We start from the raw sequence: 26,956 nt of genomic DNA, 5'->3' as shown, positions 1-26,956 counted from the left end.
GTCCACTGCCAGTCATTAGAGTCCTCAGCATTTGTTGAAAGCAATTAAGGTAATTTTATTTATCAGAATCAATTGTGTCCCTTTTCCAGACTGTCTTTACATTGTTGACAAAGGTACACAATTTTTAAGATCACAATGTCGCTTTTCTTCTGATTACTCATCTGCATTTTGTGATTCACCTCTACTGCAACATTTTCATTGACATCATCCCTTTGCCAGTAAAAACATGTTTTCTTACTAAACTATTCTTCATTAGCTTCAGTTTCAGAGACTGTCCTTGTTCCCAAGTTAGTGTTTTCTAACAATTGGCCATTTTTTCCTTCATTGATCAGTTCATCTCTTACTGTGCTACTGACACCATTAATTGACAGAGAGCGACTCTGCCTCACTGATCAAGGAAGAGGTGGTGCCAAATAGCTGAGATTCATGGTAAAATCATGGTCCCCTTACATGTGTGGAACCTACATCAGAAATACACATGTATTTTTTAAATTCTTCATTTTTTTATATCTAGATGTCTAGACACTTATAAAGAAGATGCTTGTTTCTTGTGTATATTTTTACTACTAGACCATAGAAAGCCCCGGTATTCATCAGGGAAAAATGAAATTGGAGGTGTGAAAGCACCAAGATGGCTTAACAGCATTGGGAATTGCAAAGACACTTTGCTCATCACTTCTTTTAACCGAGACGAAAGACAACGGGCATTCACTCGCTAGCTGACAGCAAGGAGCTGGGTTAAAGTTATTGTACAGTGCGCTGGGTCCGCTGCCGGTACCGACAGCAGAACGTAAAGCCGCATTTAGGGCAGACGCTTTTCGGGGCTACCGAAAGGTGCAGAAATAACATTCCCGCAGAATTCCTGAGAAAGGCTTGGGCCACCGGCTCCCGGGGCACCGAGGGGCCGCTGCCCGCGGTGCTTGCCGAACTCGGGCATGGGGGCTCGGGGGCTCCGCGTTCGCTCCCGCACCGGGCAGGGACTGCGGGCCGGGCCGGACCGAGCCCGGGGCGGGCAGCGCGGGGCCGAGCGGGACAGGCTCAGCGGACGGGCGGAGCTGTTCACACGCCGGGACGCGGCTCTCCGGGAGCCCATCCCGCCCCTCCGCTCCGGGGCGACTCCCGAGGCCGCCGGGGAAGACGCTGCCGCGGGCGGGCGGCCAGTTCTCCCGAGGAGCCGCCGCTCCTGCCGCCGCCTCACCTGCGGCCGGCCCGTCCCTCCACCCCCGCCACCCCGCGCCGGGGCCGCCGAGCCCCAGCGAGCCGCCCGGGCACAGCGCGGCGGTGGGCGCGGCCTCCTCCGCCGCCCGCCCGCCCCTTCCTCCCTCCCTCTCTCTCTCCTCCCGCCCGCCGCCGCTCCCGCACCCCCGGCCGCCGCCGCTCCCGCGGCCCCGCCGGTGTCTCCGGCCGCCCCCGCCCGCCCGTTCGCGGTCTCCTCCTCCTCCTCCTCCTTTCCCCCCGCCCTTCCCGCGCGGTGGTTCGCTCCTCCCCGCCCCTTTCCCCCACCTCTCCCGTCCCCTCCCACCCCCGGCTCCCCGCGGTGGTCTGGCCCGGCCCGGCGGCGGAGGGAGCGGCGGAGCGGGCGGGCGGGCGGCGCTGCCGGGCGGGGGTCTCGCTCTCCGGGGGTCTCGCTCTGCGGGGACGCGGCGAGCGGCGGAGCGGGGCGGGGGAGGCGGCGCAGCAGGGAGCGAGGCAGCGGGAGCGGCTCCCCGACCGCGGGCAGCACCATGAGGTGAGCGGCCGGCTCCGGAGCGGGCGGCGGGCGCGGGCTGGGGGGCGATGCTCCGCGCCCCCCGGCTCGGACGGCGCACGGCCGGGAACGGGAAGGGCACTGGGAGCCGGGGGGATCGGCCGGCGGCGGGGGAGGGGGCCGGGCCGAGGGGAGCCCCGCGGTGGGGGAAGGGCCCATTGTTAGTGGCGGCGGGGGAAGGGCGGCCCGCCGTCCCCGTCCCCCCGCGGCGGCGGCGAAGTTGCGGTCGGGGGGCGGCGGCAGGGCCCGAGTCCGGGGCTGGGGGCGGCCCCGCCGCGGCGCCTCCCCCGGGCCGGGCACGGCGTGAGCCCCGGGCGCCCGGCTCCTTTCTTTCTCTGCCGGTGGTGGTTTTTTTTTTTCTTCTCCCCCTTTCCCTCCGCCTTAGCCGGCGCGTGTTGCATTGCAGCAGCAGCTGGGCTTTTCCCTCGGTAATCAATAAAGAGGCGCCGGGGGGAAGCGGGGAGGGGGATCCCCCTCTCGGCAGCCGGGGAAGTGCCGCGTTCGGAGGTGCGCGATGTAAACACAGAGGTGGCCGCGGCTGGGGGCGGCAGGCGGGGAGGTGGGTGCCTGCCTGCCGCCTTCCCGCCGGGAACTCCGCTCCCCGCCGGCTTCATTCATTCGAAGGCGATTTTCTGCCTCCCCCCTTCCCCCCCGCCATCCTCCCCCCAGCTCGCTTTTAGCGCCTGTTCCGTTTCCATAATCTCCTCTGTGGATTGGTGCAGGACCCGGTGGGAAATGCGGCTCGGTGGCCGGGCGAGCGCCGGTCCGGCTGCCCGGGGACGCCGCCGTGCTCCCTGTAGGCCTGCCCCTCTCTCAGACAGCTGGGGAAACGAGTTACTCATGCCTTCCCTTTCTTTTTTTTTTTTTTTTTTTCCTTTCGCCTGGAAGTTATTGTCTGCCTTGCAGTTGGATATGAGCGTTCTTTGTCTTAAAGACACGACTGTGAGGTCCTTTGGAGTAGGGGTCCGGCAAGGTTTGCGTGATCAAAGTGGGCAAATTCCTCTGCTGCGTAAAACTGACGAGCCATTGGAATTCCTTGTCAATTACAGGAAAATCATAATAAAATTCTTTGTACTGTGAGGATTCCCTCTTTCAGTGCACCTTCAGGGGAAAGGGTAGCGTTGCAGCGGGAAGCATGGGAACAATCTCCCTGCTGTTTTGTTTAGAATTGTGTTCCTGTATTTCCCTCGAGTTTTCTTTGTTAACTGTGGGTATTTATGTCCCGTGTTATTTTAAGCTTTGTTTTGTCTTGTGATAATTTATTTTCAGTTATTCGTGTTGCTCATGTAGAAGTCAGATATCCTGCGAAAGAACTTGGAAAAACCTACAAGTTTGTCTCCAGATCCTTTAAGCAGAGGTGTTCTTTTTAATTATCTTGACAGCCTTCAGCACAATGAACGCTGCTAATCGAGCAAGGCTTGGCACAAATACCTCGGGAAGCCCCATGGAAGTTTGGGATTCGTGCTGGCAAAAAGGTTCTTTAATTGTGAGGGTGATGCTGAGTGAGGAGAGCTAGTGTAGCTGTGTAGCTGTATGTGTGCTAGGACTTGTGCCAGCTTGGAGGGAGCACAAGTATTCCTCTCAACCAGCACAACAGGAAAGTGTCTAGGCTGAACCTACCCTTAGGTTGCTTATTTAGGTGTTTGAATAGCTGACTTGCAGCAGTGAGTAAATGTAGGTAAATGAATATATTACTGGCCTTGGAGCTTTCTGCCCTGCCTGGAGAGCATCAGGCTGCTGAGGGGGAGATGCAGTTGTGATTTGGAGGGCTGCTCTGATGAGTGGTCCTGGGGTGTTTCAAAGGAAACTGACTTCCAGAACGCTTGGTTCCAGCCCTCTGGAAAAAAAGAAACAAGCTGTACCAATTAAACTACACAGGCTAAAAAAATGATGTGGTTAAAGAAGTATTTTCTCTCTATAGAGGCACTATTAAACTCCCTCAGTTTTGTTTAATTGGTCCGACTCCAGTACAATGGCAAGCTTTCACTGCACTGCTCTCTCTTTGGGCTTGTTTAGACTATGGTTGATGGTATATTTCTGAAACATGTTCAAACAATATCTTCGTGCTGTATATGTTCAGGCAATGACTTTTAATGTGCATTTGCTGGTCAAGGCGAGGTCTGATGGGTGAGGAGTGGCAGGGCAGATGGGACGAGCAACCAGCATTTCATATACAGCTCCTGTGTTTGCAGATGCTGTTAAAAATTAGCAGTTCATACCAAAAATATACTTCTGGCACAATATTGATGGTCTCGTGGGATGAGTAAACTGCATTCTGTCATTGCTCTTGGGCAGGTAAGTGTGCAGTTGGTGCTCCAAAAAAATAAAATAAATAGGCGAGGGGGAAGCACCTTCACTTTCTCTCATATGTTTTAGCTTTTCTTCAGCCATCATGAGCCTGAACTAATTCTGATGATTTTATGTTAAGATCTTGTGTCTTGTCTGGGTGTTTAGCTGGTCAGTTACCAAAGAGGAAACTGATTTCCCTTCTGTCAGATAATACTAAACATCGTTGTGAAGAGCATCTTTGAATGTTCAAATAACCAGCAGCTCTGTAAGACACAAACACCGACACTCCACAAGAATTAATTCTTGCAGAAGTCTGCTTTGTATTCAAATTGAAATGATATGCTATTTGAATAACATCTGTTCGGGGTTTTAGGTTGCAGAGAAACCCTGAATATTGAATATCCCAGTGAAATGGTCTAGCCTGAGTATGAGGTTACTTGGTGCTTGAATAGGGCAGTGTGTATCTGTGTCTCCTGCCCTAGGTAAACAGCTGATTCCCACGGACACCTGTTGCTCTCTTTGTGCTCTGCTCGGCTGACAGAAGTGCTGCCCCTAATCCACTTTCCTGAGAGCACTTACAATATAATAGGTATCCAGGAATGGGCATTTTCAGGGGAGTTTCCATTCACCAGCTGACTGGAAGGTGGTGAGGATGCAGGTAACAGCAGAGTTTGGTGACCCTGTTCTAGTAAAAGCGTGATTTCCATCCTGTTTGTACAAGAAGAACGTGTGTGAGCAGACTTTTATTGTAGCATATGTTGAAGTCTGTGTTACAGAAGCTGGTAAACACAACTCTGCTGCTAGAGCTGGGATTCTGCACTGAAGGTTAACTGAATTACCTTTTTTTTCTTTTTTTTTTGCATATCAGGCTCATTTTGAGTGTTAACTCAAATAAAAACAAATGAGCTTTACAAGATACTGACTTTGTTAAAAATCAAACTGTACAGCCTTCTCTTGGGATTACTACATCCATTTCTTTGTGTAGGAAAGAATTGTTTTTCATTAGTGTGCTGGTCAGAAAGCAGGCTGCTTAGTCAGGTTTCATTACCCAAGTTCCCAAGAACTGGGAAAGAAACAGCATTTTTTAGAAATTTTAAATTTGAGTATTTCCAGTATAATACTTTGTGTTTATGATGGGCTACTATGCATATCTATATACTATGTACTATCAATATACTGTATCATATATTGTGAATTTCCTTCCATGTTTAGATAGGGCAAACAGCTAAATCACTATAGATTTTGCCGTTTCTGAAAAGTCATGTCATATTCTCACTTGTGTTTTCAAGCTAAAAAGGTGGCTAAATTTGTGGTATCTAAACCACACTGAAATTTCCATTTACTTACAATCAGCAGCTTTTCTGCTCAAATATATTGCTACAGAATGCACTTCATGTTATTATGTAAAAGTCAGCATTTTTTGTGCCTGGATTGGTAAGCCTTCATTGTGTTTTAAGTGTTGTGCTAAGAAAACTAATCCCATACTCAGTGTTTACTGAGTGCAGGCCCACAGCACAAGTAACAAAACACGAACCTCCATTAGGACTAGGAATGCTTGGAGGAACCCACACACATTTCCTGGGGTTTCCAGGAAAGTGAGTACACCAAAAGCATCATTAGAAACAATAGTACACTTCAATCTGCTGCAATAACTGCAGTTATTTAAGGTGGTGAAACAGCACAGCAGCAAGGCCATCAATTTGATGGTGACATTAAGTTATTCTTGGATACGTAAGGTAACTCTTTGGAATTGTGCCTTTAGTTTTAATACTTGCCCGAATGGTGTATTTGAAATAGGAGGCTTAATTTAGTTGAGAAATATTTGACAAAATGTTGGAAGTGCAAGCAGGCAGTTAAATTAGACTGGATATGCATAACTGCAAGCAATACAGTTCCTAAAATTGCTTGTATCTCAAGAGAAAAATTGGTGGTGTGGGCAGGGTATTTTTTTTTTCAGGTGGATACAAAAATTCAGGTTACTTTCCTTGTTTTTAAGTATACTAACAGATGGACTGAGTCATCTGTCTGATAGAAGTGTGGTCTTTAGCTTGCACTTTATTTGTGACAGTTGCAAGTAATTTTTGGACAGGCTGTTTCTGCCCACCTGATATGGGATCTGACAGCTGTTTTGCCCCCAAGGCCTCTGGGTAGTTTAGTGAATTATTTTAATAGTAAAAGTATAAATCTTTAAAAATTTGGAGAGTTGCAGGAATGAGAATCCAATTTTTTTAGACAAAGCTATTTATGACCATCTTAGCAATTGTGTTGTCAGCCTCTAAAAATTAGAAACAGTCTGGGAGTGTGTATAATTGAGGAATGCTCTCTGGAAAGGGCATGTACAAGTTTTTCCTTGACTCTGGTTCAGGGTTTCATGTTTGCTGTTGGAGGTCAGAAAACAAGAGCGAGTTAGTTGGCATCCTGCTTCAGGCCACTCCAGCCTAAAAGCCTTTTTTTCTCCACTTCCATAAAAAGCAGAAACATTTTTCTCCCAGCACCTGTTTCAGTGGATGCTTTGCCCTAAGTGACGTCTCTGGGCTGTGCCTCAGGCATGTGATTGGAAATACTTTGTAATGAGGGCTGCTCCTTGCCATGCCAGGGCAGCTCATGTGGAACTATTGCAGAAGTGGGTTATTGAACCACTGCATAGAGTCATTTGCTTTCATTACTAGAGAGAGCAAATGTATTTTTGTGAAACAGATATTATTCCCTTCTTTGCTTTGACCTTTCATCTAGAATTGCTTTTGACAGTTCATGCCTGCTTCCACTCAGCAGTGGAGAAATCCATGTGCCAGCTCTTTAAACATCAGGCATGTTTAGGTTTTAAGAGCGCTGTAGTGGTGAGAGAGAGCAGAGGATAGGTGCTTTTTGTGTTCAATTAATAAAAAATTGATTTCTAGTCATAGCTCATATTAAATGTAGCAGAGACTGAAGTCACATCAGCCTTGCTGAGCTGTCAGCTGTGTTATTTGTTGGTGCCTGCCTCGCTCTCCCACCCCACCTTGCCCTGCCAGTCCTTGGGAATTCAATACAGCTACTTTGTGTTCTTGGGATTGATGTGGGAGTGAAGCTGCTTTTGTACCTGCCTGTATTTAAACCTGCAGTGAGGAGCCACTGTTGTGTCCCTGCTGTGCCTTTCCTAACTTCCCATGGGTTCTCACTAACCTGGAGAAGAACATTGTTTGTATGGAGCTTTTCTTGGCTGGATAATACACAGAAACTTTTCCCCCTTTTAGAAATAGCTGCACCACCTTATTTCACCTTTCAAATTTTCTAACATGAGAAATAAAAACGTGTGTCTAAGTAATTGAGTCTGATTTGAAAATGCTCTGTAGCAATACTGGTTACAGAGGAAAATGTTGAATTTTACTTCAAATACTCTTAATAAATTATCCTTCTAATGGCCAAACCTTTTCCCTGCTATCATGTATTACAAGTCTCCTTCTCTGTAGCTGTTTCATGAGAAATGTTAAAAGACTTCAGAAGAGAATGGGGATGTTGTGCTTAGCAGCCTGTGCTGGTTTGTGCTGCTCCTGATGTTATGGCTCTGTATGGGAGCTTTTGGAACTGCTGCTGGGGAGGTGATGTGACATCTCTCTGGGGCTCCTGCCCAAAGCTGGTGACAGCCTGGTGGAGAGCAGGGATGTGGGATGATGTGTCAGTCCATTTCAGATCAGTCTTTCCAGCTGAACTGCTTGTAACAAGCACATGTTTGGGGAATCAGTGCACAAGTTAATGTGAGGAATTGAAGTACAACTCTCTTGTCTCTCTGAGTAATCTTTAGGCAAGGCTCGTTAAAAGAAAACACCACCAATATTCAGGCAAAAGAAATATTCTGCTCTTGGTTTCACATATTGAAAATTCTCCAGGCAAAGCTGTTTTATGTAAAAGAAGAATGGTAAAAACAATTTCAGTTTAGAACAAAACTGGTCTGCTTCTTTGCTGAGTGTGTGAGTTGGTGTTGTGTGTTTTGACTTTTTATTTTTATTATGGTAAAGAAAGGTGCTGACACCAGGTGAAGTATGGGAGAAAGAAGTGGAAACTGATTGCACTCCAGAGGGTGATACAAAAATGCTGCTTTGCTGGACTGGTGTGCTGCCAGAAATAACTCTATAAACTTCTAGTGTGCAGCACAAATCCAATTGGAAGGGTTTTGTTTGAAATTGTTCTTCATTGTCTTTTCTTCACAAATTTGAAATTTCTGTTTCCTGAACTGGATTACAAAATAGTCTATGCTTACTGCAAATTCCACACAGAAGGTAAGGCAGGGTTGTGGTTTGCTGAAGTATACTTGGTACCTAGTTCAGAAGAGAACTTTTAAAACCTGGAATTAAGCAGAATGGTAAAAGAGCAAGAGTAATCATTGATATAGCTGAGGCCTATATTATGCATTAGTTGCAGTTTTATAGCAAGTAAAGAAAGATTTAAATTTTATTTTTAGAGGAGATAAATTTCTATGTAGGTCCTTAAAGCAATTTCCTTCTGTCAGTTTATTGCTGGTTACCATACAGTGAAAGCAACTTTTAAACTGAAATGCTTTGAAGGGCTTGTAGTTTAGGTAGAGTTTTATGTGGTCCCATCTGGCTCCTTGTGAACACTTTTCTATTTCAGCTGTGTAGACCAATATGTCTTTGTAAGTGGTCATGTCTGCTAGAACTTCATATTTTGTGGAGATTTCCATTAAGCTGCATTTTTTTCCTGTCATATGGATTGAAAATGGAAGTACTAAATGGAAAGATGATTTAAGACTCTGTTGTAGTTCATGTATTTCCAACAAAACTTTCAATAGTGCTGCATTAGTGGTATTTTTACTGGCACTGGTGGAGAGAGGTGGTTGGTAGTTTTAGGTTCCTTTCAGCTCTCTGGTTGGCTTTGCAAATGTGTCTTCAGCATGTGCTCTGAGTAAATCTGGGCATTGAACCTGGCAGTATTGCTGCCTAAAATCACTAGTTCTTCCAATAACTTATGGTGAATATGTGGCTTTTTTCAGGCTCCAAGCTTCCAGCTCCAGATGAGCTGGAATTTTCCTTTTCTAGTTAGTGTATGTTTTTCATGTCAATAATGCATTACAATGAACACTGTGCACTGCTACTCATTTTGAAAACTTGTTTTCTCCCTGTATTTTCCTGTTCTATAAAAATCTCATTGCCCTTTGCTTTCTTTTAAAAGCTTCTATAAAAGAGTCTTCTATAAACAGTGCATAGTGATGTGTGCACCTTTTATTATTAAAATCTCCTGTGTTGAACTCTTGTTGGTATTTGAGGAAAATGTATGATCCATTTGGCAAGCCTTAGTCCATTAAACAGTGCTGGCTCTTCTTTAAGAGTACCCAGCCTAAGTTTAATAAAACTGATTTTTTTAAAAAATATTGTTGGATTTGTATTTAAAACCATACACAGTGAAACTTTCCTAGAAAACTTGTTTTATGTTTTTGAATGCATTTGCAAAGCCTGTTTTTAGAAATCTGCAATTGGCTACTGTTGGTGATGGTAAATGAACTTCACAACTCCAGAATAAACGTAGTTACCTATGGTCTGAAATAGATGGTGTGGCCAGACTGACCAAACAGTGAAACCTGATCCAAATGAGCCCAATTTTGGCAGACGTAATGAATCAAAATGGTGAATAGTGGAAAAAAAAAAATGAATGACAGCACTAGGAAAATGAACAGTATTGAAATTTACCATTTGTATATGTAAATTTAATCACTGAATGTGCTACTTAAGAGGTATGGTTTGGTTTTCGTTATGTACTACTCTAGCAGAAATACTGACTTATTTTAAAAAAAATTATGTTTAGAGATCCTTTTTTTCCTAGTTCAGAATACTTCTGCTTTGATAGAAATCTCTGAATATGGTCAGAGATTATATTTTATTTCAATTTATTGTTATACACCGATCTACTTAGTTGAATCACATTAGGAGGATGGTGCAGGAGGTGTGTGATGTATGTACATGAAATGAACACGTTTGGAACACAGGACTGCTTTCCAGTCAGATATGAACTGTCTGGTGTGGAGGCAGTAGTTCTGTCCCTAGTCTCTGGTAGCCAGTGCTTTCCCCCTTGGTCAGAGCCTGCTGTTCCAGGGCTCAGGGAGGACTGAACTTTGCAGCTCAGTGTTGTTCTCACCAAGGGAAGGCTGAGGAGAGAGGTCCATTTTGGAAAACGAGCAGGGAACCTGTGTCTAATCACGAGTAGGAGGATGAGGAGATGAATGATTAGAGCACTTGAGTAGTAATTGCTTGAACTCTAACACAAGTTGCTGTTCAGCTGCTTCTTCAGTGTTATGTGTTTGGGAGAGTAATTGACAATGAGGTTTTGTACCATTTCAATGGTTTCCTTGGGTTTTTAGTGGAAATGCAGTAATGGCTTTTGGATGAAAATTTTTACTTTGGGGCTGAGCAAGAAGACCAAAGCAGTAAGCACATAAAACAAGTCAGCCAGATAGATTTTGCATCTTCAAGATCTCATGCTGCAATCTGAAGGATTGTGGTGGAAATCATTGTTTTAATTCCACACTGATTGATGAGTCCAGTAGCCCTTGGTTTGGTGATCAGCTGTGTTAACTGCATCATGTATGAATTATCCTCGGAATGATTTCTGCTGCACTTTACATCTGACCTTGCATTGAATTGTGAGATGAAGAAATCTGGACTGCTGCACTCAGGGATTTGATTTTGTATTCTGTCAGTATCTTTGAGTAGTGTGTTCATAAAGCTTGGAGGAATAGGGTGGCTTCAGGCTTTTTCTTTGGCATACTGTAAAGGTGACTTTGAAACCAAAGGGTATTCCTTTTATTTTGTGTACCTTTCTTAGTCACTGATGGAACAGGTCTGTGCTCCTGTAATTGTCACAGGAACATAGCTTCCAACAATAGCTAAATCCACAAATGGATGGCAGGATGACAAACACAAAGGTTGCCTTGCAGGTTATGAATGCTGTTGCTGTGTTGCTCTAAATTTATGAACATGACAAAGGTTTTATAAGGAGAGGCAATATATTTCATTAGATCACCTGCTGCAGTGGTGGGGAACAGGACACGGGCAATTTCACACACCCAAAGGCTGAGTTCCTCAGAAAGTTGCTCAATTATTTGGAGACATCATGTGGAGATTTTGTACTGTGTTGGTTGTTGCAGATACAGGTAAATGTTACAGTGTGATTTATTTTTTTATAGGTAGCTCATGGTTTGATGTCTGACCTCATAGCAATATTTGGTATAATTCTTATTTCAGAGGTTAAGGAACTGGGTGCTTGAAAACAGGTTAGCAGCTGTAGGATCTATTTAAACTGCAATTTGTTTTTGTATTACCCTACAAAGATGATGTCTGCATAAAGGAAGTGGAGATGGCATTGCAGAGAGCAATGTCAGAAAGTAAACCTGTGAGAATACTTTTCAAATGTCACTGTTTCCATCTAAAGCATCAAGATATATTTTCCTTCTAATCATCTGACTGCTGGAAGCCATTGGGGGAAAAGGATGCTTGGAATGCCTTTTTAAAAGAGCACATGTTTGTTATTTTTGTGAAGACACAGTCTTGGTCACTGGTGTGACTTTTGTGTAGTAAATCTGTAGGATGCAGATAGAAGTGGCTTTGCATTGCAAGGCTTGCATCTTTAGACATGACTAATGCTTAATAACACTTAATAGTAGAATTTTATTTTCCCTGTTGAAATCCCCAGTTACCACAGGATAGAGGAGTGTACTCTCTATCTAATTGTTAAGCCAATTCTGAGTACCCAGGATATCTTGCCTTGAATTTCCATGCCTCCTTTTCTTAGGGCAGATGGATCAAGAGACCTCTCCTCTTGTAGTGCTCCCTGCCCCAACAATAAAAAGAAAATCTTGATATGAAGGCTGTTCATGTAACTGTGAGGAATGCTTGCAGCTTTGGTGATTTATGTAGTACCAGTCTCAGCATTGCCCAGATTTTGAATCCATGTATTTAAAATTTCACATTTTTCCATCTTTAGTCGAACTACCCTCCTGGGCCTTGAGTGTGTCTGTGCTTGGGGTGGCTCTAGGGACTAGACTCACCGCAAAGCCCACTTATCAGGTGTTTTTATCAATGAGCTTAGCCTGGTAAAAAAGAGCTAGCAAAGAAACAAAAACCTGAGAGAGGATTCTCTCCAATTTGCTGCTGCGTATTTTTATATAATTTATGATGGATCAATGTATCCATTTCCCAGCCTCTTGAGTGATTGTAATTTTCTTGTTCTTTTGGGAACATGGGGAAATCTTGTGCAATTCTTACTGTCTTATAGAAAACTTTCCCATGAAGAGGCACAGGGTTTAAGTGTGCATACATTGTTATGAAATCTGAAGATAAACTAATTTTAACTTCAAAGTAGTTTGGGTAAGTGCTCATTTTTTATATTTTGTAAGACAAAACCAATCCCCCAAACAAAACAAAGCAAAACCATTTGGGAATAAAGCCATAGGCTTTTCTTTCAGAATTTAAGTGCTTTATTTTTTTTACATAGTATGACAGAAATGTTGTAAAATGACAAAAGCATTTAATGCTTAAGAATGGAAGCTTTGTGCATCTAAGAACTTTTTATTGGTCATTATTAAAGAATTAAAATGTTGCTGGCCATATGCACTGCAGCAGGGAATTTTCTCTTGGCAGCACCCTACCCTCCAGCCACTTAAATGCACATAATCATTTTAATATAGAACAGAATAAATGCTGGAGATGGTGAACTGGTGGCAAAGGTAATGTTTATGCTGTGGATATTCTGTTTCTCAGGAAGACTGGGGTTAATTGTAGCTTGGCAAGTGGGGGGAAAAAAAAAAGTTCCATATTGTTTTTCTGCAGTAGATTCCTGTTGCTATGCAACAAACAGAATGTCACTTAGTGCAGGATATATTAAATTGGTATTCCCAGCACATATCTGTGCCCGTTCATTTTATACTTGAGCAGGAGGGGATGGTTTGGTTTCCTGTAGCCCTGGAGTATGAGATGTGCATGGGAGCTGCTATTCTGGGGCTGCAGTGACGTCAGTGCACTCGCAGAGCCTCTCTTTGTCTGCATGGCTGGGACACCTGTGCAGCACAGTCAGGCTGCCAGGCAGACAGAAAAGGGCTGCTGGTTATCCTCCCCGAGGTGGGGTGGCATTGCCAAGCAACGTGTCAGCGCTTCCAAAGGGAGAGATTGGTTATGTGGGGGAAAGATGGTTGGGCTGTGAATTGTGAGGACCTTTATGCGTGACGCAGATGGCATCGTCTGAATCTTTAAACCAAAATATGTGGTTAATTTTTAATTATTAGATTTGATGTTAATATTTGAATGTGTTCATACCTCCTCTGCCTACCTCTCCATCCCCTCCAGTGCTAAGCCCAACCAGTCTCAGCATCTGAATTCTGCACATTTGCTTTCAATGGATTCTGGAATAAATGTTTAGAGCGTGTTTGGGGAAATTACCCTCTGTGGCTCTGGAAGCAGTAATTAAGTAATGGACAAATGACAACATCTGGTAAGGCATTATTTTATAATCTAGTTAGTCTTCTGTAGTGGAAAACAAGGCAAAAGTAATATTTGAAATCGAGGAGGATGTTAATTTGATCTTTGCTTCAAAATCTGTCAAGCAGTATAGACATCTGAAATACAGAAACTGGAAAGCTGAGGATTTGTAATACTGTGCTTTTTTAACATATGCATTGTGTCTCAGGCATGATGTTTATACTGTGTAATCATCTTATTTTAGTCAGTTTTCTGAATTTTTGTGTGGGTTTTGAAGGACAATTCACAAAATCTAAGCTGAAATTAGGGTAGATATTTAAATTAGCAGGTCAAATACTGTCTTTCTTGCTCTTAGAACTGTCTGACATCTCTTTAAATCTGAAGCAGATTTGAAAGTAGCTTTTCTTTAAAAAAATACTGTAGTAAATGTACTTATGTGTAGCTTCTTAATAAAGCAGAAACCAAAAGGAAGAGTTGAAGTAGAGCTAGGAAAAGGTTCAAAACCCCTCTCAGTACTGTTCTCTTGCTTGTTTTGCCAAGGGGGTGTCTCTAATCATTGAGCAAGCAGCCTTTAGTAGCACAAATGCCTTTCTGGTGGTCTGATGCTTAATTCAGACCTCAGTGCCAGGGAGTTGTGTGCCTGTTCTCAGGCTGGCCCCATAAAAAAAAAAACATTTGTGTACACAAAGAGAATTTGATGCAACCTAAAAAAATTCTTAGGGCATTTGGTGAGATCAAACCTGAGCTCTGTCACAGAAATGATTTAAGTACATGGACAGGGATGCTTGGGGCCTTTTTGCTTTCTGTTTGGGAAGAGGGATCTCTGCTTCTGCTGCACAAATGTTTGATGAGAATAAAAAACTGCTTGTGACTTTCAATGCAGTGATGGCTTGTTTTAGTTCTATCTTTTGGCACAGGAAACAGTAGAAATTTGTAAAAATGGAATATTAGGAATTTGTAAAAATGTCTCCACTTCTTGAGAAGGGAGTCAGAATGAAAATTATTTGTGAAAATAATATTTTGATCTGTAATTTTAATGAAATGAACTTATTTTAGTGTGTAGATGGAGAAGTTGTAGAATATACCCAGGAAGGTGGGAAATTTGAGCTGTAAGTTTTAAGCAGTGTGCTGGCAGGCTGCTTAGGTAAATCCTAAAGGAACTCAGAGTAGAAAGTGGATGTTCTGGAGACAATGATTATAGAACAAAGAGCATTTAAAAGTTAGGTTCAGGTGCTGTGCTGTTATAATAGGGCTATGACAACACACTCAGCTTCCTATCCATCATCTTTCCCCCCACATTGAAATTAAGTTGAGGAAAATCTTGTAGGTTTGATACCAGTGCTCCAAAGCTCTGTTTGGCTGTTGAAAAGAAATCAATACAATCTTTGTGTATAAGTGAGCAGTGACACCACCCTGCTAGTTCTTGGTCATTAATTAATACCTGTATGCATACACCAGATGCAGAATTATCTCTAAAAGGATGTTGGAGCATGTGAATGGTTTTATGCTGTTTTTTCCTCCCATACAATAGAGCCTGGATTCTGGTTTGCAGCTAGAAATAGATGGGGGTTTGAAGCCTGCTTTGTTTGCTTGTTTTTTAGTTTGTTTCTCTGTTGCAGAGGTTGGAAAGTCTCTAATGAATGAGATAGGGAATTGCTTGGAGGTAAGATGATTTCATGGACTCAGTGTTTTCTGCAAGCACTGACTGCTTCTTATTTTTCAAAGAATTTCTGTCCTTTGGTGCTGCTTGAGTGTTGTCAGGGGTGTTCATTAGCTGTGTCCCAGCTTGTTTTCTTACTGACTAACTTAAGGCCGTGGGCCTGATCTGCCAAAATATTAAATTATTCAGCATCTACCTTAGTCCTTCAAAGCAGAGAGAATCTTAGATGGCCACTGAAGACAAAGGCTCCTAGATCATCTTGGATTAAATGAGCAATATCAGGAGCCTGGGTGCACCAGCTGTTGTGCTTCAGCCCTCCCATGGAGGAAACAACTTCTTGTCTGTTTCTCTTTTACTTCCCAACTTTTGCTAATTTCTTAAAAAGAAGCTGTGCTCAAGTTTGAAGCTCTCAAATGCTATATTTTATGACACTGTGCTTAAACTGTGAATAACTTCTGAATTTGGTATTCAGAACAAGTTTTGATTAATGTGCAAAAAACGTCACTACACATTGAATAATGAAGAAACCTACTAGCTGTTCGTTTACTCCTCAGTTCATCTATCCAAAGTCAGAGGCAGTCTGAGAAAAAAGGTGGGAGGGGTGAGAGGAGTAAGTATGTAACTAAGACTTTTTAATGGTTTTACAACTGCAAGTCTCTCCTTCCTTCATATATAAGCAACCAGAACTTTGCAGGGCTCTTAACTCATGTACTTTTTTTAAACTTTGGAGTTTATTTTTAAACCAGAATGCAGTGTAATTTTTTCATGTTCTTTAAAGATGGAAATGATAGGCCAAATATAATGTGCCATGATATTTGAAAGGCACCTAGATTTGGAACAGATTGTGTTGTCTAAAATCACTGTAACTCTTGGGAGTTCTTGTCCTGTTAGCAGAGCGTGCACATGAAGGAAACAAAGTGTGATCACAGCAAGGTGTGCTTGCCAGGAACCCAAACTCCAGGGATCTGTGCTCTCCTTGTACTGTGCTTAATCAGAGTTGCTAACTTCAGCCAATTAGCATCCATCAATAGTTATCCATCAGCTTTTAAGACGGGACTGGAACACTTTGTTCACTGTCCTAGTGCTTTGTGTGGGTTAGACCTGGTGGCTTTCTCTGAAGGTGCTTTGGATTGGATTTAATTGATCTCCCCTTTGCTACACAGATAAAAGATGGGTGATGTTCACCTGACTGGGGCAGTCCACTTCAGTGACTCCTTTTGGATAACTGGAAGTGCACAACAAATGATGAGATGGGTCACTTTTGTGAGTTTTGGCTACATGGCAGATGTAGGCCTGGTTATTAAGGAAGGAGGTGTTGTGGTACCCTCTGAGCAGCAAGGGACAGATTTTCAAAATACCTGTACACATTTTCTGCCTAAATCTTTGGAGGCTCCAGAGAGAAATTATGCCAGAGATCATCAGGGCAGACAGATTCTTCCTGCAGGCTCTGGTTTGTAGGTTGCAGTTTGGGCACCTTATTTAAATGTATCTTTAATCTGAGATGGTATCATCTCTATTGTGAAACTTTTTCCCATTCTGAATTACAATTGGAGGTTTTGTCTCACTACTTTATTTAAATCTTCCTTCTGTGTATTAATGCTTCCATACTCACTAACCATGGATAGTACAGACCAGCTTATTCTCTCTGAAGCTACTCTAGTGCATGTGAGGCTTTGTGTTTCTCCTGAGTCTTTTGAAGATTGAGCTCACCAATTTCATTTATCTCTCATTGTGGTCTGTTTTTAAGACCTCCTGCCAGTTGTTACTGCATTTGGTCCCCCTCATTTGGAAGCTAAGGCTGATTGTTGTCCAGTCTGTCACATCCTGATTTGCATCTGTTCACTGGCATGTGTCTAAACATAGACCTGAACTTGTTTTTTCTGTCACTCTTCCAGCCTGCCAATATTAGTCAGAATTCTTCCCCTGCTTGCATCTTCTTCTGGGCTCCTCTCCTCTCTGATAGCAAGAATACTCTTCCATCTCCTCATGATTCTGCTGCAGCACAGGCATTGCAAAGCTGCACTTGTATATTTTCTCTGAGTGGAGCATCTGGTGTCTGAATAAGGTTTTCAGATCTCCTTTCTGCTCTCCTTACAGTAATTTTGTGTATAAATCTCTTACAAAAATGCCCTGTGAATGCTGTCAAGACTGAAGTCATTTGACAGCATCTCTGCCCTGTGTGGTAATTCATGTAGAACTCCAGAAGAACTGGAGGAAATTCAACTTATTTGACATCATTAGTTCATAAGTGGCATTGAAGATGCAATTGTTACCTTTTAGCAGGTTTTTACTGATAGTTTGTGCTGGTGTTTTTGTTGTGATTGAAGTTAAATGCATAGACACTTTATGGACATGCCAGCCTGCTTCCTTCCCCATCCAAACCTCACATCTGCTCTGGGTGTAACACTGGGCCATGGCTTCTGCAAACATGACAGACATCCCTCCATGGGCTGAGCTTGTGAGCACCAGCTGAAATGTAGTGGTTTCCTGGAAAATGTTGCTGAGTTTCACAGCTTGGAGCTGTATCTGTTCAGTGCAAGCCAAACAACTGCAGGCTCCTGAAAACTGAGGCTCGTAGCTGTGCCATTCAGGTTTTTCTCATGGGGAGAAGGTACATTGTAAGTGCAGACACAAAATATACAAAAAAAAGTCATCAGTCATGGTTGTAGCTTGCAAATTTTTGCACAGTTGAGAAGATGAGCTTTGTAAAAAGCAGTGTGGAGCAATCTGTTGCTGGTATCTCTGTCAGTGCTGCAGGGAAAAGACTGAAGCATAAAGAGTGAGAGTGGTGTGAGCTCCCCTGTAATACACCTTTGTGAAGGATTCCCCTCCTGGGATCCAAGCAGGGTGGATGAGTTTTTGGGGTAAAATGCTGGCCTACAACCTGCTGATGATAGCCTGAAAGAATGGAGGAGCTTGGTTTTGGAGGAATCACCCTCTTTCTACCTTAAACTCTTCTTGCTGTAGTTACACAAGTGCACTGTGCTTCAGATTCCATTCCCTTACTGTGCTACCAGTGTGTTGCAGGCACCTGATTAAAATCCTTTCAGTCTGGCCCGGGCTGTTGTTTGCTGCAGTAGATTGTAGCAGAATCTTAAATTTGCTCTCTACTGAATCTTAAATTTGCTCTGCCTTGCAGCAGGAATTCCATGTTTTCATCAGAATGAGGTATATTGTCATAAAAGGAACCTGCATAGTTTAGAAACCTTTAAGGAAGTCTAATGCATGAGAGAGTGTTTTGTGATTTATAGTATGTTCTTCTACAGTACAAAGTTGATAAGTGTAATCATTTTTTAAAACAAAATGTTTTACTTGAAAATAAACCTGTGCTTGAAGAAGCTTTGTGCTATGAGAGATAATTTTGCTGAGATGTAATTAGCAGTGCTTCTGGCTTCTGCACCTAGCAAAAATACTAGAAAATAGTTTAAGAGACAGGTGGTTTGTCTCCTTTGTACACAGCTTATTTGTGTTTCATAATTCTCTGGAAGTGTTGGAAATACTGCTAGACTGGGTTATCAAATACTAATTTTCTGTGTAGCTGCTTGGTACACTTAGGGGATAAGCTTTTAAACTGGTAATCATGGATTATTTACTTCTATTTGAAAAACCATTTGAATTTTTATTAAAAACAGACAGTATCACTACTCGTGTCTGCAAAACAGCTTGAAAATGTGAAAACCTTTGCATTTTATTTTCCTTTTGTGTTGCAACAAGCTGCTATTTGTAGCTATTGTCTTTCCATGGAATTCCTTTCATCTTCTGTACAATGCTGAGCATCTTCAGGCTTAAGTGAGTAACTTCAGGCTGGTTGTCTCCCTATTGGATGTTAGGCTTAAAAAGCTTCACAGATAGTATGGAAAAAGAGATCAGAAGAGGAGTGGGAATGGGGAGAATGCCCATTTTTTTAACCAGCAAATTCCATGTACAGAGAGAGCTTAACTGGTTTATGGGGATTTTTTTGGTTTTAGGTGTTTGGGTTTTTTTGTGTTTTTTTTCTTTTTATTTTTTTTTTTCTTTTGTTTTGGTTTTTTGAATTACTGTTTATTTAAAATTACTGTTCTAAGTAAAATCCAGAGGGTGAGGTAAGTGGCCATTTTTCCTATCAAGATTATCGCATGCCTTCCAAAAACAAGCACTGCCTTTTGCTCCTATCTTCTCCACTGGGGCCAGCAAAGGCACAAGTGCAAACCTGAACTAGATTTTTGCATTTTAAACCTCTCTCAGTGGTATTCTTAATGAAACAAATGTTCATTTGGCAGCGAGTGTCTGTCTGTCAGCTTTCTGCCAAGGATGCTTTCCAGGTGATTCCTGCAGGGTTACAGATACCTGTTGATGGGATGGATGAGCAGGAGAGCATCCACATCTTTATAGCCCTGCATTGTGGAGCTGCTACCAAAAATGTAATAGGACAGAGAAGACTTGATTTGTAGTGTAACTTAGCTCAAGGTTTTGGAATTTAATTATGCTTGGTCAAAATAAATGTTGTTATGAAGGCTTACCTGATCACTGCTTTGTCTAAGCTTCACTAAGTGCTGATGAGTGATGCCTAGCACTTGCTAAAATTGTATTTCATTGCAAGCTTTGTAGAAATTAGAAGCAGAATTTTTGTCTGAAACCGTTATCTGCTTTTTTGCCATTCTTTTCCTAAAAATTCTGAAGTTGATGGAACAGTTTTTCTAATGATAATTTAAAAAACATTTTATTCTTCTAGAGATCTTTAGGGATTTTTTTTTCTGTCATTTATTTGGACTAACTGGACAAACTGCAACTGAAATATCAATCTTAAATTTAGTATGCATTTTAAAAGATCCTTTATATGCCTTGTTTGCAAAAGGCATATAAAAGATCGTTGTCTCGATCATTGTCAGGTCATTGTCTAAAAATGAGAATTTTTGTTTCCTAGCTTTAGAATGTCTTGCTCTATGGTTTAGGCAAGGGTTGGTGAGCTCAAACCACTTTAGAATCTATTTGCTCATCTTCAGAGATAATAGTATAAAAAGCCATTTTCAAATAAGACTTCCCCCAGTATTTCCCCAGTTGGGGAGAACTTCATTGACAGCCTGTGTTCTTTCTCCCTGTGACCATGGCAAAAAATGCTGGGATTATTTGCAGCTCTGTTTGATCCGTGGAATGCACTGCATCTATTGTTAGCTCTCCAGCTGAAGCAGGAGCTGGAGTTGTTTTTCTCTTTTGACACTGCAGCAGGTCTGGCCAGGCACTGCTGCTGTATCAGCCTTGAGTAGTTAAAGGTGATGGCATTGGCCAACTTCCCATCCTTTTAGTAGCTGAGATGTGGGAGATCATAGCTTATGGAGCTGGGATTGCTTTAAAATTCTTCAGAGGACTGCAGGCAGTGTCTCCCTGCAAGCCTGTGAAGTTCACTGTGTTCAGCTTTCCTGTTGGGTTTAGTGTCTCTTGGAAGTGTAAGCTCTTTTCCTGGATAATTCCTTACCACAGAGATTAAACACTGTGTGTGTGATAGTAATGAGGGCAACATTGGCACATCATGCCTGTAAACACACCAGCCCCACTAGCACACAAACGTGTGCTCCTTTGCTGCTGAGATCATCTCTTTTTTCTTTTATTTTCTCTTCAGCATCAAATTTGGGTGTTGAATTCCTCACAGATCTGTTAGTTGTCTCAGATTCAGTCTTATTCTGCATTGTGCTTTCTGAATTCCTTCCATCTGACAGCCTGCTCTTAGAGGGGCAATGCTTTTCTGGAGTTTCCTGATAACCAGAGAACAGGGCTTGTAGGGACTGCATTTAGGTTGATTGGTTTGTTATGAAATAATAGATACAAATATATCAAAAGTAGTGTAGCAGTAGATTACTTGTGAAATAATGCAAATAGGTTTGAAAGCTGTTACATCTAAAATTAATGTCAGATTAAAAAAGAAAGCTTGCCAGCATTTCCCCAGTGGTGATCCCTGGGCAGAGTGGCTGTTTATTTAAACTGGGACTTCCTTCTGACTACTTAAAACAATAGCAAATGACTTTTTATCTCAAAGACTTTGCTTCCTATCTTAGATTTAACTGCCTTGATAACAAGACGAAGAAAACAGGATGTGTAATTTAAACAAGACAGATACCAGCGTTCTGTGATTCCCTGCCTATGGAGGGAGTTAGGCTTTGTGTGAACTACAGAGATTTTAATATTAGAGTAGCACTGAAACTGGAGAGGTGCCCTGCTGGGGCAGACCTCTGCTCAGTGCAGTCCCATGCACCATCCTGGGGAGCAGCAACAGGAGAAACAGCTTGGCAGAAATTGCCAGCAGCCCCATGGGGATCTCTTTTCCTCTCCCTCTGCCAGCACCCTAGAATGCATTGTCTGTTTTCAGGTGTTTTGGAACATGCCTATGGATTCCTTGTATTATTATTTTTTAAGAACCTGTTACCCATTAATTCCTCTAAATTCCTTTGTAGGTTGCTGATCTTATCTCTCTCCATAACTTCCTGTAGCAACAAAGTCCAGAAATTCGCTATCTTTGTATGTAACTTTTTAACCTTTAGGGTGGTAGGGATTTATTTAGGTGGAGTCAAATCAGAAGTTCAGATTTGCAACTCCTTCCCTTTGCCCTGTCATTGTGAGTTCTGCTTCTTTTAAGCAGCCTGGTTTATAGTGTACAATACAGTGAATATATTTCTTTGCAAGTAAAATGAAAAGGAGGAACTATCATGTTGCTCCTAAAACCAAAAGGGCATTGTTAATTTTCCTCACTGTGGGTTAAGTGGATATGCAGATGAAGGAGTTTAGAGTATCCAAACAGCACCTTCCAATTTATTCCTTTTAGCACATAAAGGTCTGCACTAGTAAGGGAAGATCTTTCTAAACATTTTGACAATTTTTTGACAGGTTCCTTTGGTGATTGCTCCAGCAGTCTGTAATATTTTTATGGCACAGTTTCTATAAAAGTGTTCTTTGTGTGTCTAGCGCAGAGGCAGCGCACGTTGCGTAATTTTCATGGCTGGAGGGAAGAGCCTGAAACTTGCACAGCTCCTGTGTGTGATTCACACTGAGCAAGAATGGGGCTTTCCTGCAGCTATTCCTTGCACCAGGTCACTCTCCTACTGCTGTACCTGGTTCATTATTCAGATTACAGGTCAGTTTTGCTTGTTTTTCTTTTTCCTTCCCCCCTTTTTCTTTTTTTAGCTCTCCCTAGGTAACTGTGTTACCTAAGAGCAAAGCACAGAAAACTGAATAGAAATCCTGTGACACAGAGGAATATGAAAATTTTAAGCTTAAAACCTGTAATGCAGGAATGTGAGTTTTAAGACCTTTAAATTCACAGGACCTTTGTATGTCAGAAAAAAAGTCAGTAGATTTTTATGGTGTAGTAGTATTGGCTGGCTCTTTAACCTGCCTTCCCTTTATCTCCTTGACATGAGAGTTGTAAAACTGAAGCATGGTGACCTCAGAAGATAGTTATGGTGGCATCACTCTATATACTGTGACTTTGATAGAAGCTTTTCAGTGTAAGAGAAATACTGACTGGAAAAAAGCCCAGCATCTCTGATATGGTTAAAGTCTAGTGAAATGCTTGAATTTACTCCTGTTTTAAGTTGTGTGCTGGCTATTGCACTCATACTGCTTATATTTGTGAATTGGCATAGTCTGTGTATTGTGAATTACTCCAGGAATTTTCTCACAGCATTTCTGGATGTTTTAAGTCTAAATCTGACACTAATGAAGGTTTTGGGACTTTGATAGAAGTTTTTCAGTGACTTTGATAGAAGCTTTTCAGTGTAAGAGAAATACTGACTGGAAAAACCCCAGCATCTATGATATGGTTAAAGTCTAGTGAAATGCTTGAATTTACTCCTCCTTTAAGTTGTATGCTGGCCATTGCATTCATACTGCTTATATTTGTGGATTGGCATAGTCTGTGTATTGTGAATTACTCCAGGAATTTTCTCACAGCATTTCTGGATGTTTTAAGTCTTAATCTGACACTAATGAAGATTTTGAGCTTGATTTCTCTTACATCCATGGTTGTCATAAACAGGAGTAGGAGTAATTTTTCAGTGATGGAAAGTGGAAATTTTGTAGGCTTTAGATATTGAAGAGGTTAACAATCTAGTGTTGAAGTACAGGCACGAAACTGATGAGTTCCTGATTTGTTGTGGGGAATCTGGAGTTTAAAACCTTCACAAGTGGTGTGCACCCAGAAGGTGCAGGTAGCTACAGCAGAATTTCTTTTTTTTTTTTCTGTTAAGATGCTGTCTGTAAAGAGAGAATGTAGCTGTGTATAAGAAAATGTGCTTGTGTTCTAGTTAATTCAAAATTCAATGATGTTTCCATGTCAGGACCAAAAGCTGTCTTTATTTACGGTTGTAAAGCTCCCATTGAAAGGAGCTGAGGTTATGTAATTTAAATTTAGGCCAAATTAAGTTCTTTTGGATTGTAAAATGGAAGAGTGATTGAGGCAGGAAAGGCCTGATTTGTCCTGTCTCTTAGAATCACACCTAGTGAGGATATTTGCTGACCACAGTGAGTTGCCTTTACAAATAACTTACACTGAGCTCCCATTTTAAGGTGGATAACTCTTTTGCATACAGAAAATCTCTACCTTGTATTTCCTTTAAAAGCAGTTGTGAACTTAATTCATTACCTCTCTGATCCAATTGAGACCCAACTCTGTATTCAGCTGTTTTGTTTCTCTGCAGTATTGTTGCTGATGGCTAGCTGCAAAAATCAGTGTGTACTTAGGTGTTTTAAACAGCTTTTTTTCACATGCCCTTTTTTTGTCCTGCGAAATGGAACTCTTGACTGAAAAGGTGTTCACTGTTTGTTTGGGGCCATTTAATAAATGAATGTTTTTTCTGCTAATTGCTTTCATAGATGAATAATACTAGAACCTAGATGAAAATCCAAAAATACTGTAATAAATTTGGATTCCTACTCAAATTGCAGTGACAGCAAATTGATAATGAAATGTTGTCTAGAGGTACTTGCTGTTATAACTGAATCACTTGTTTAAGTTTTATCACTGGAGTACCCAGAACTGAATATTAATGAAGGTTAGACACGATTCTGGCTGTTGTTGCAGCATAAATTTTGCAAAGAACAGCATTTTTGGCTGTTGGGATTCTACACCCTGTGTACAGCAAAGGAACTGAACAAAAAGTGTTAAGCAGCAATAAAATGAAAATGGAAGTGATGGCATGGGATTGTTAGCTGAAGGTAAGCATAGAGATTATGGGTGAGTTAAATTTAGGCTGAATCAAGTAAATTCAACTTTACTACGGGATGTATTCATTTAATAATAATTCAGTAATGCTGTTGCTTTCTCTCCAGAGGAAGGGCCGGTGTATTGGAGCTCTCCTTTTTGAGCATCCTGCAGGGTTGTTCTCAGCTGGAGAAGGATCTGGAGGGAGCTTTTTGTAGCTGGCTGCCAGGAGGGGCCCTGCAGGTTCTGGCACCACCTGAGATGTGGGACAGTGGGAGAAGTCAGTGCTTTGCCCTCTAAAGAACCTTCACAAACCCAGTGCAGGTCTCTTAAGGTGTAGGATTTGATGGAAAGCTTTTAAACAGCCTCAGAATCAATCATGTGAGGCTTTGTAGGGTGGTTTTTGTTTCCTCACAAAGTTTTATAGTTTTCAAGTCTGGAGGCTGCTTTAGAGTAATCAGTGATGTTATGATATCAGAAAGTATTCAAAGTACTTGTAAAAGTTTGGGGAACCAGAACTTTATTTAAATTACATTATGGCTGTGGTCATGCAGGCTCAGACAATGAATTCACTGATTCAAGCCAACAATTGGTATGTGAAAAACAGAGACCTGTTGTCTTTGGGATTGCACTTTGAGTCAAATGGCATGCACAGAGCAGGAATTTGTGCAGTCATTCTGCAAACAGACCTTGTGTACTGTCTGACAGGTTTTTTTTAAATGCAGTTTGTTAAAAATATAACCTCTCCATATATGCTGAAGTCAAGACTTTCAAAAATACAAATTTGCTGATATGTGCAAGTTTTAATTCTAAGCTTCCTTTAGCCAGTATTTCTAAAAATGTCACTTTGTATATGAAAGGGGAGCATGGATAGCACCAACCTGATTCTAGCACAGAGAACATCCATGCAAACTTTGCCACACAATTTTCTTCTCTGGTTTTCTGCAGGCAGATTCTGATCAATCTGTTACAAAAAGGAGGAGAGAAAGTTCAACATCTCCTCTTCATCCTTTATATGTATTTATGTACCTGGCATGAAGGACCACTCATAGGGGCTGGGTCTTTAGAGAGCAAAAGCTGATTTCAGAACCAACACCAAATACCACAAGCCCAGAATTCTCAAGCTCTCTTTTTAGGAAGAGTGTTTTAATAGTTGTTCAGCCTTCAGGGGTCAGGTTATTTGAATCTAATTAACAGAGTTGTCCCAAGGTGTTAGCATTCATCCAAACACTAGAATTACACAGGAGAGCTGATACCAAGTTTCTCAGGGACATTGGGAAGATGGACAGCTTGGCCATTTGTTGTCACTTAATGCTCTGGCAGAAGCAGCAGCAGCTGGAGGATAAACATCTGAAGTGGTTGATAATGGGAGTTAAATTAGGCTGAAATGTGGACTGCAGCATCTGAGAAACTGATGCATGTCTGGAGGTGGTGAAGAGCCACAAATTGCCATAGTTGGAATTACCAGGCACTTGCAGATGTTTGTGTCATCCTTGGTGCCACAGAATATTTTCACAGCACGGGTCAGTCAGAAGGAACCACTCTGGGTCACCTGGTCCAACCTCTCTGCTCGAGCACACATGATGGCACAGGGTTGTGTCCCCATGGCTCTCGTGTGTCCCCAGTGAAGGGGAGAGCGTCACAGCCTCTCTGGACAGCCTGTTCCAGTGCTCAGGCACTGCACAGGAGAAGTGTTTTCTCATACTCAGGTGAAACTTCTGTGCATGGGTTTCTGCCTCTTGTGCTGTTGCCTGGCATCACTGAGATCACTGAGAAGAGCCTGGATCCTTCCTCCTGGCACCCTCCCTCAGATACTCAGAGACATTGGTGACATTGGTGACATTGACATCCCTCTGTGTTGTCTCTTCTCAGGGCTGAACAGGCCCAGCTCCCTCTGCCTTTCCTCAGAAGGGAGATGCTCCACACAGCAAAGCTGTACAAAATTCTTCATGTGCAGTACATGAAGAGAAGCTGTGCGTGCTCAGGACTTTGTCAAAACCATCTGTAATCCAGAATTTTTAAAAGAAGCAGATAAAGATCCAGACTGTTTGACCAAAAAATTTGCATATTCTTATCAGCTGGAACAAATACCGTTTGAGTAACCACAGTGGAATGAGTTTCATCAGGCACCTTAATAATTGAAACCACTGAAACTTTAACAGAATAATACTAAAAACAAAATTATTATTTTACTATATTAAAAATTGTTGGGAACTGTAACCAGGAGTCTGTTTCTAGATTGTTTAGGGATTAATTTGGTTTCATTTAGGGATTCATTAGTTTCATCTTAAGGAATACTATTGCTAAAGGTTAATGGGTTCCAGAAATGATAAAAACAGATAACACTTCATGTTGATTATTCAGCTTTACTTTTCACAGTCCCTCATTGTTTATGAGGACCAGGTTTCTGGTTCTCAGAATAGTAAATGCCTCCTATGACGGTAAAGGAAGAACTTCTGTTTTGTTTCTTTCCCCTTGCCCAAAAAATTCTCTCTGCATGTGCTGCCATGTGTAATATTTGAAACTTGGAATATTTGTCTCTTATATGGAGACAAATTTCCTATTTCATTTTCATAGAAAATATGAAATATTTCCTAAATATTTCATATTGTCTGAAATATTTAGGAAAA

At 42.0% G+C, this 26,956-nt stretch overlaps 1 protein-coding gene across 6 annotated transcripts in view; it reads left to right on the top strand.

The window, feature by feature from the left end:
- Window positions 1-1,609: 1,609 nt before the first annotated feature.
- Window positions 1,610-26,956, top strand: part of ENAH (ENAH actin regulator) — a 91,989-nt gene continuing 66,642 nt past the window's right edge. For all 6 annotated transcript variants that reach the window (XM_063152573.1, XM_063152572.1, XM_063152570.1 and 3 more), the window contains exon 1: window positions 1,610-1,729. In XM_063152573.1, coding sequence (XP_063008643.1) covers window positions 1,725-1,729 — 5 coding nt within the window. In that variant the 5' untranslated portion in view covers window positions 1,610-1,724. The remainder of the gene's footprint in view (window positions 1,730-26,956) is intronic.

The sequence above is a fragment of the Melospiza melodia genome, chromosome 3, assembly GCF_035770615.1.
Source record: "Melospiza melodia melodia isolate bMelMel2 chromosome 3, bMelMel2.pri, whole genome shotgun sequence".
Classification (NCBI taxonomy): Eukaryota; Metazoa; Chordata; class Aves; order Passeriformes; family Passerellidae; genus Melospiza; species Melospiza melodia.
Note: the sequence above shows the minus strand (reverse complement) of the source record. Positions and strands in the feature narration are given on the sequence as shown.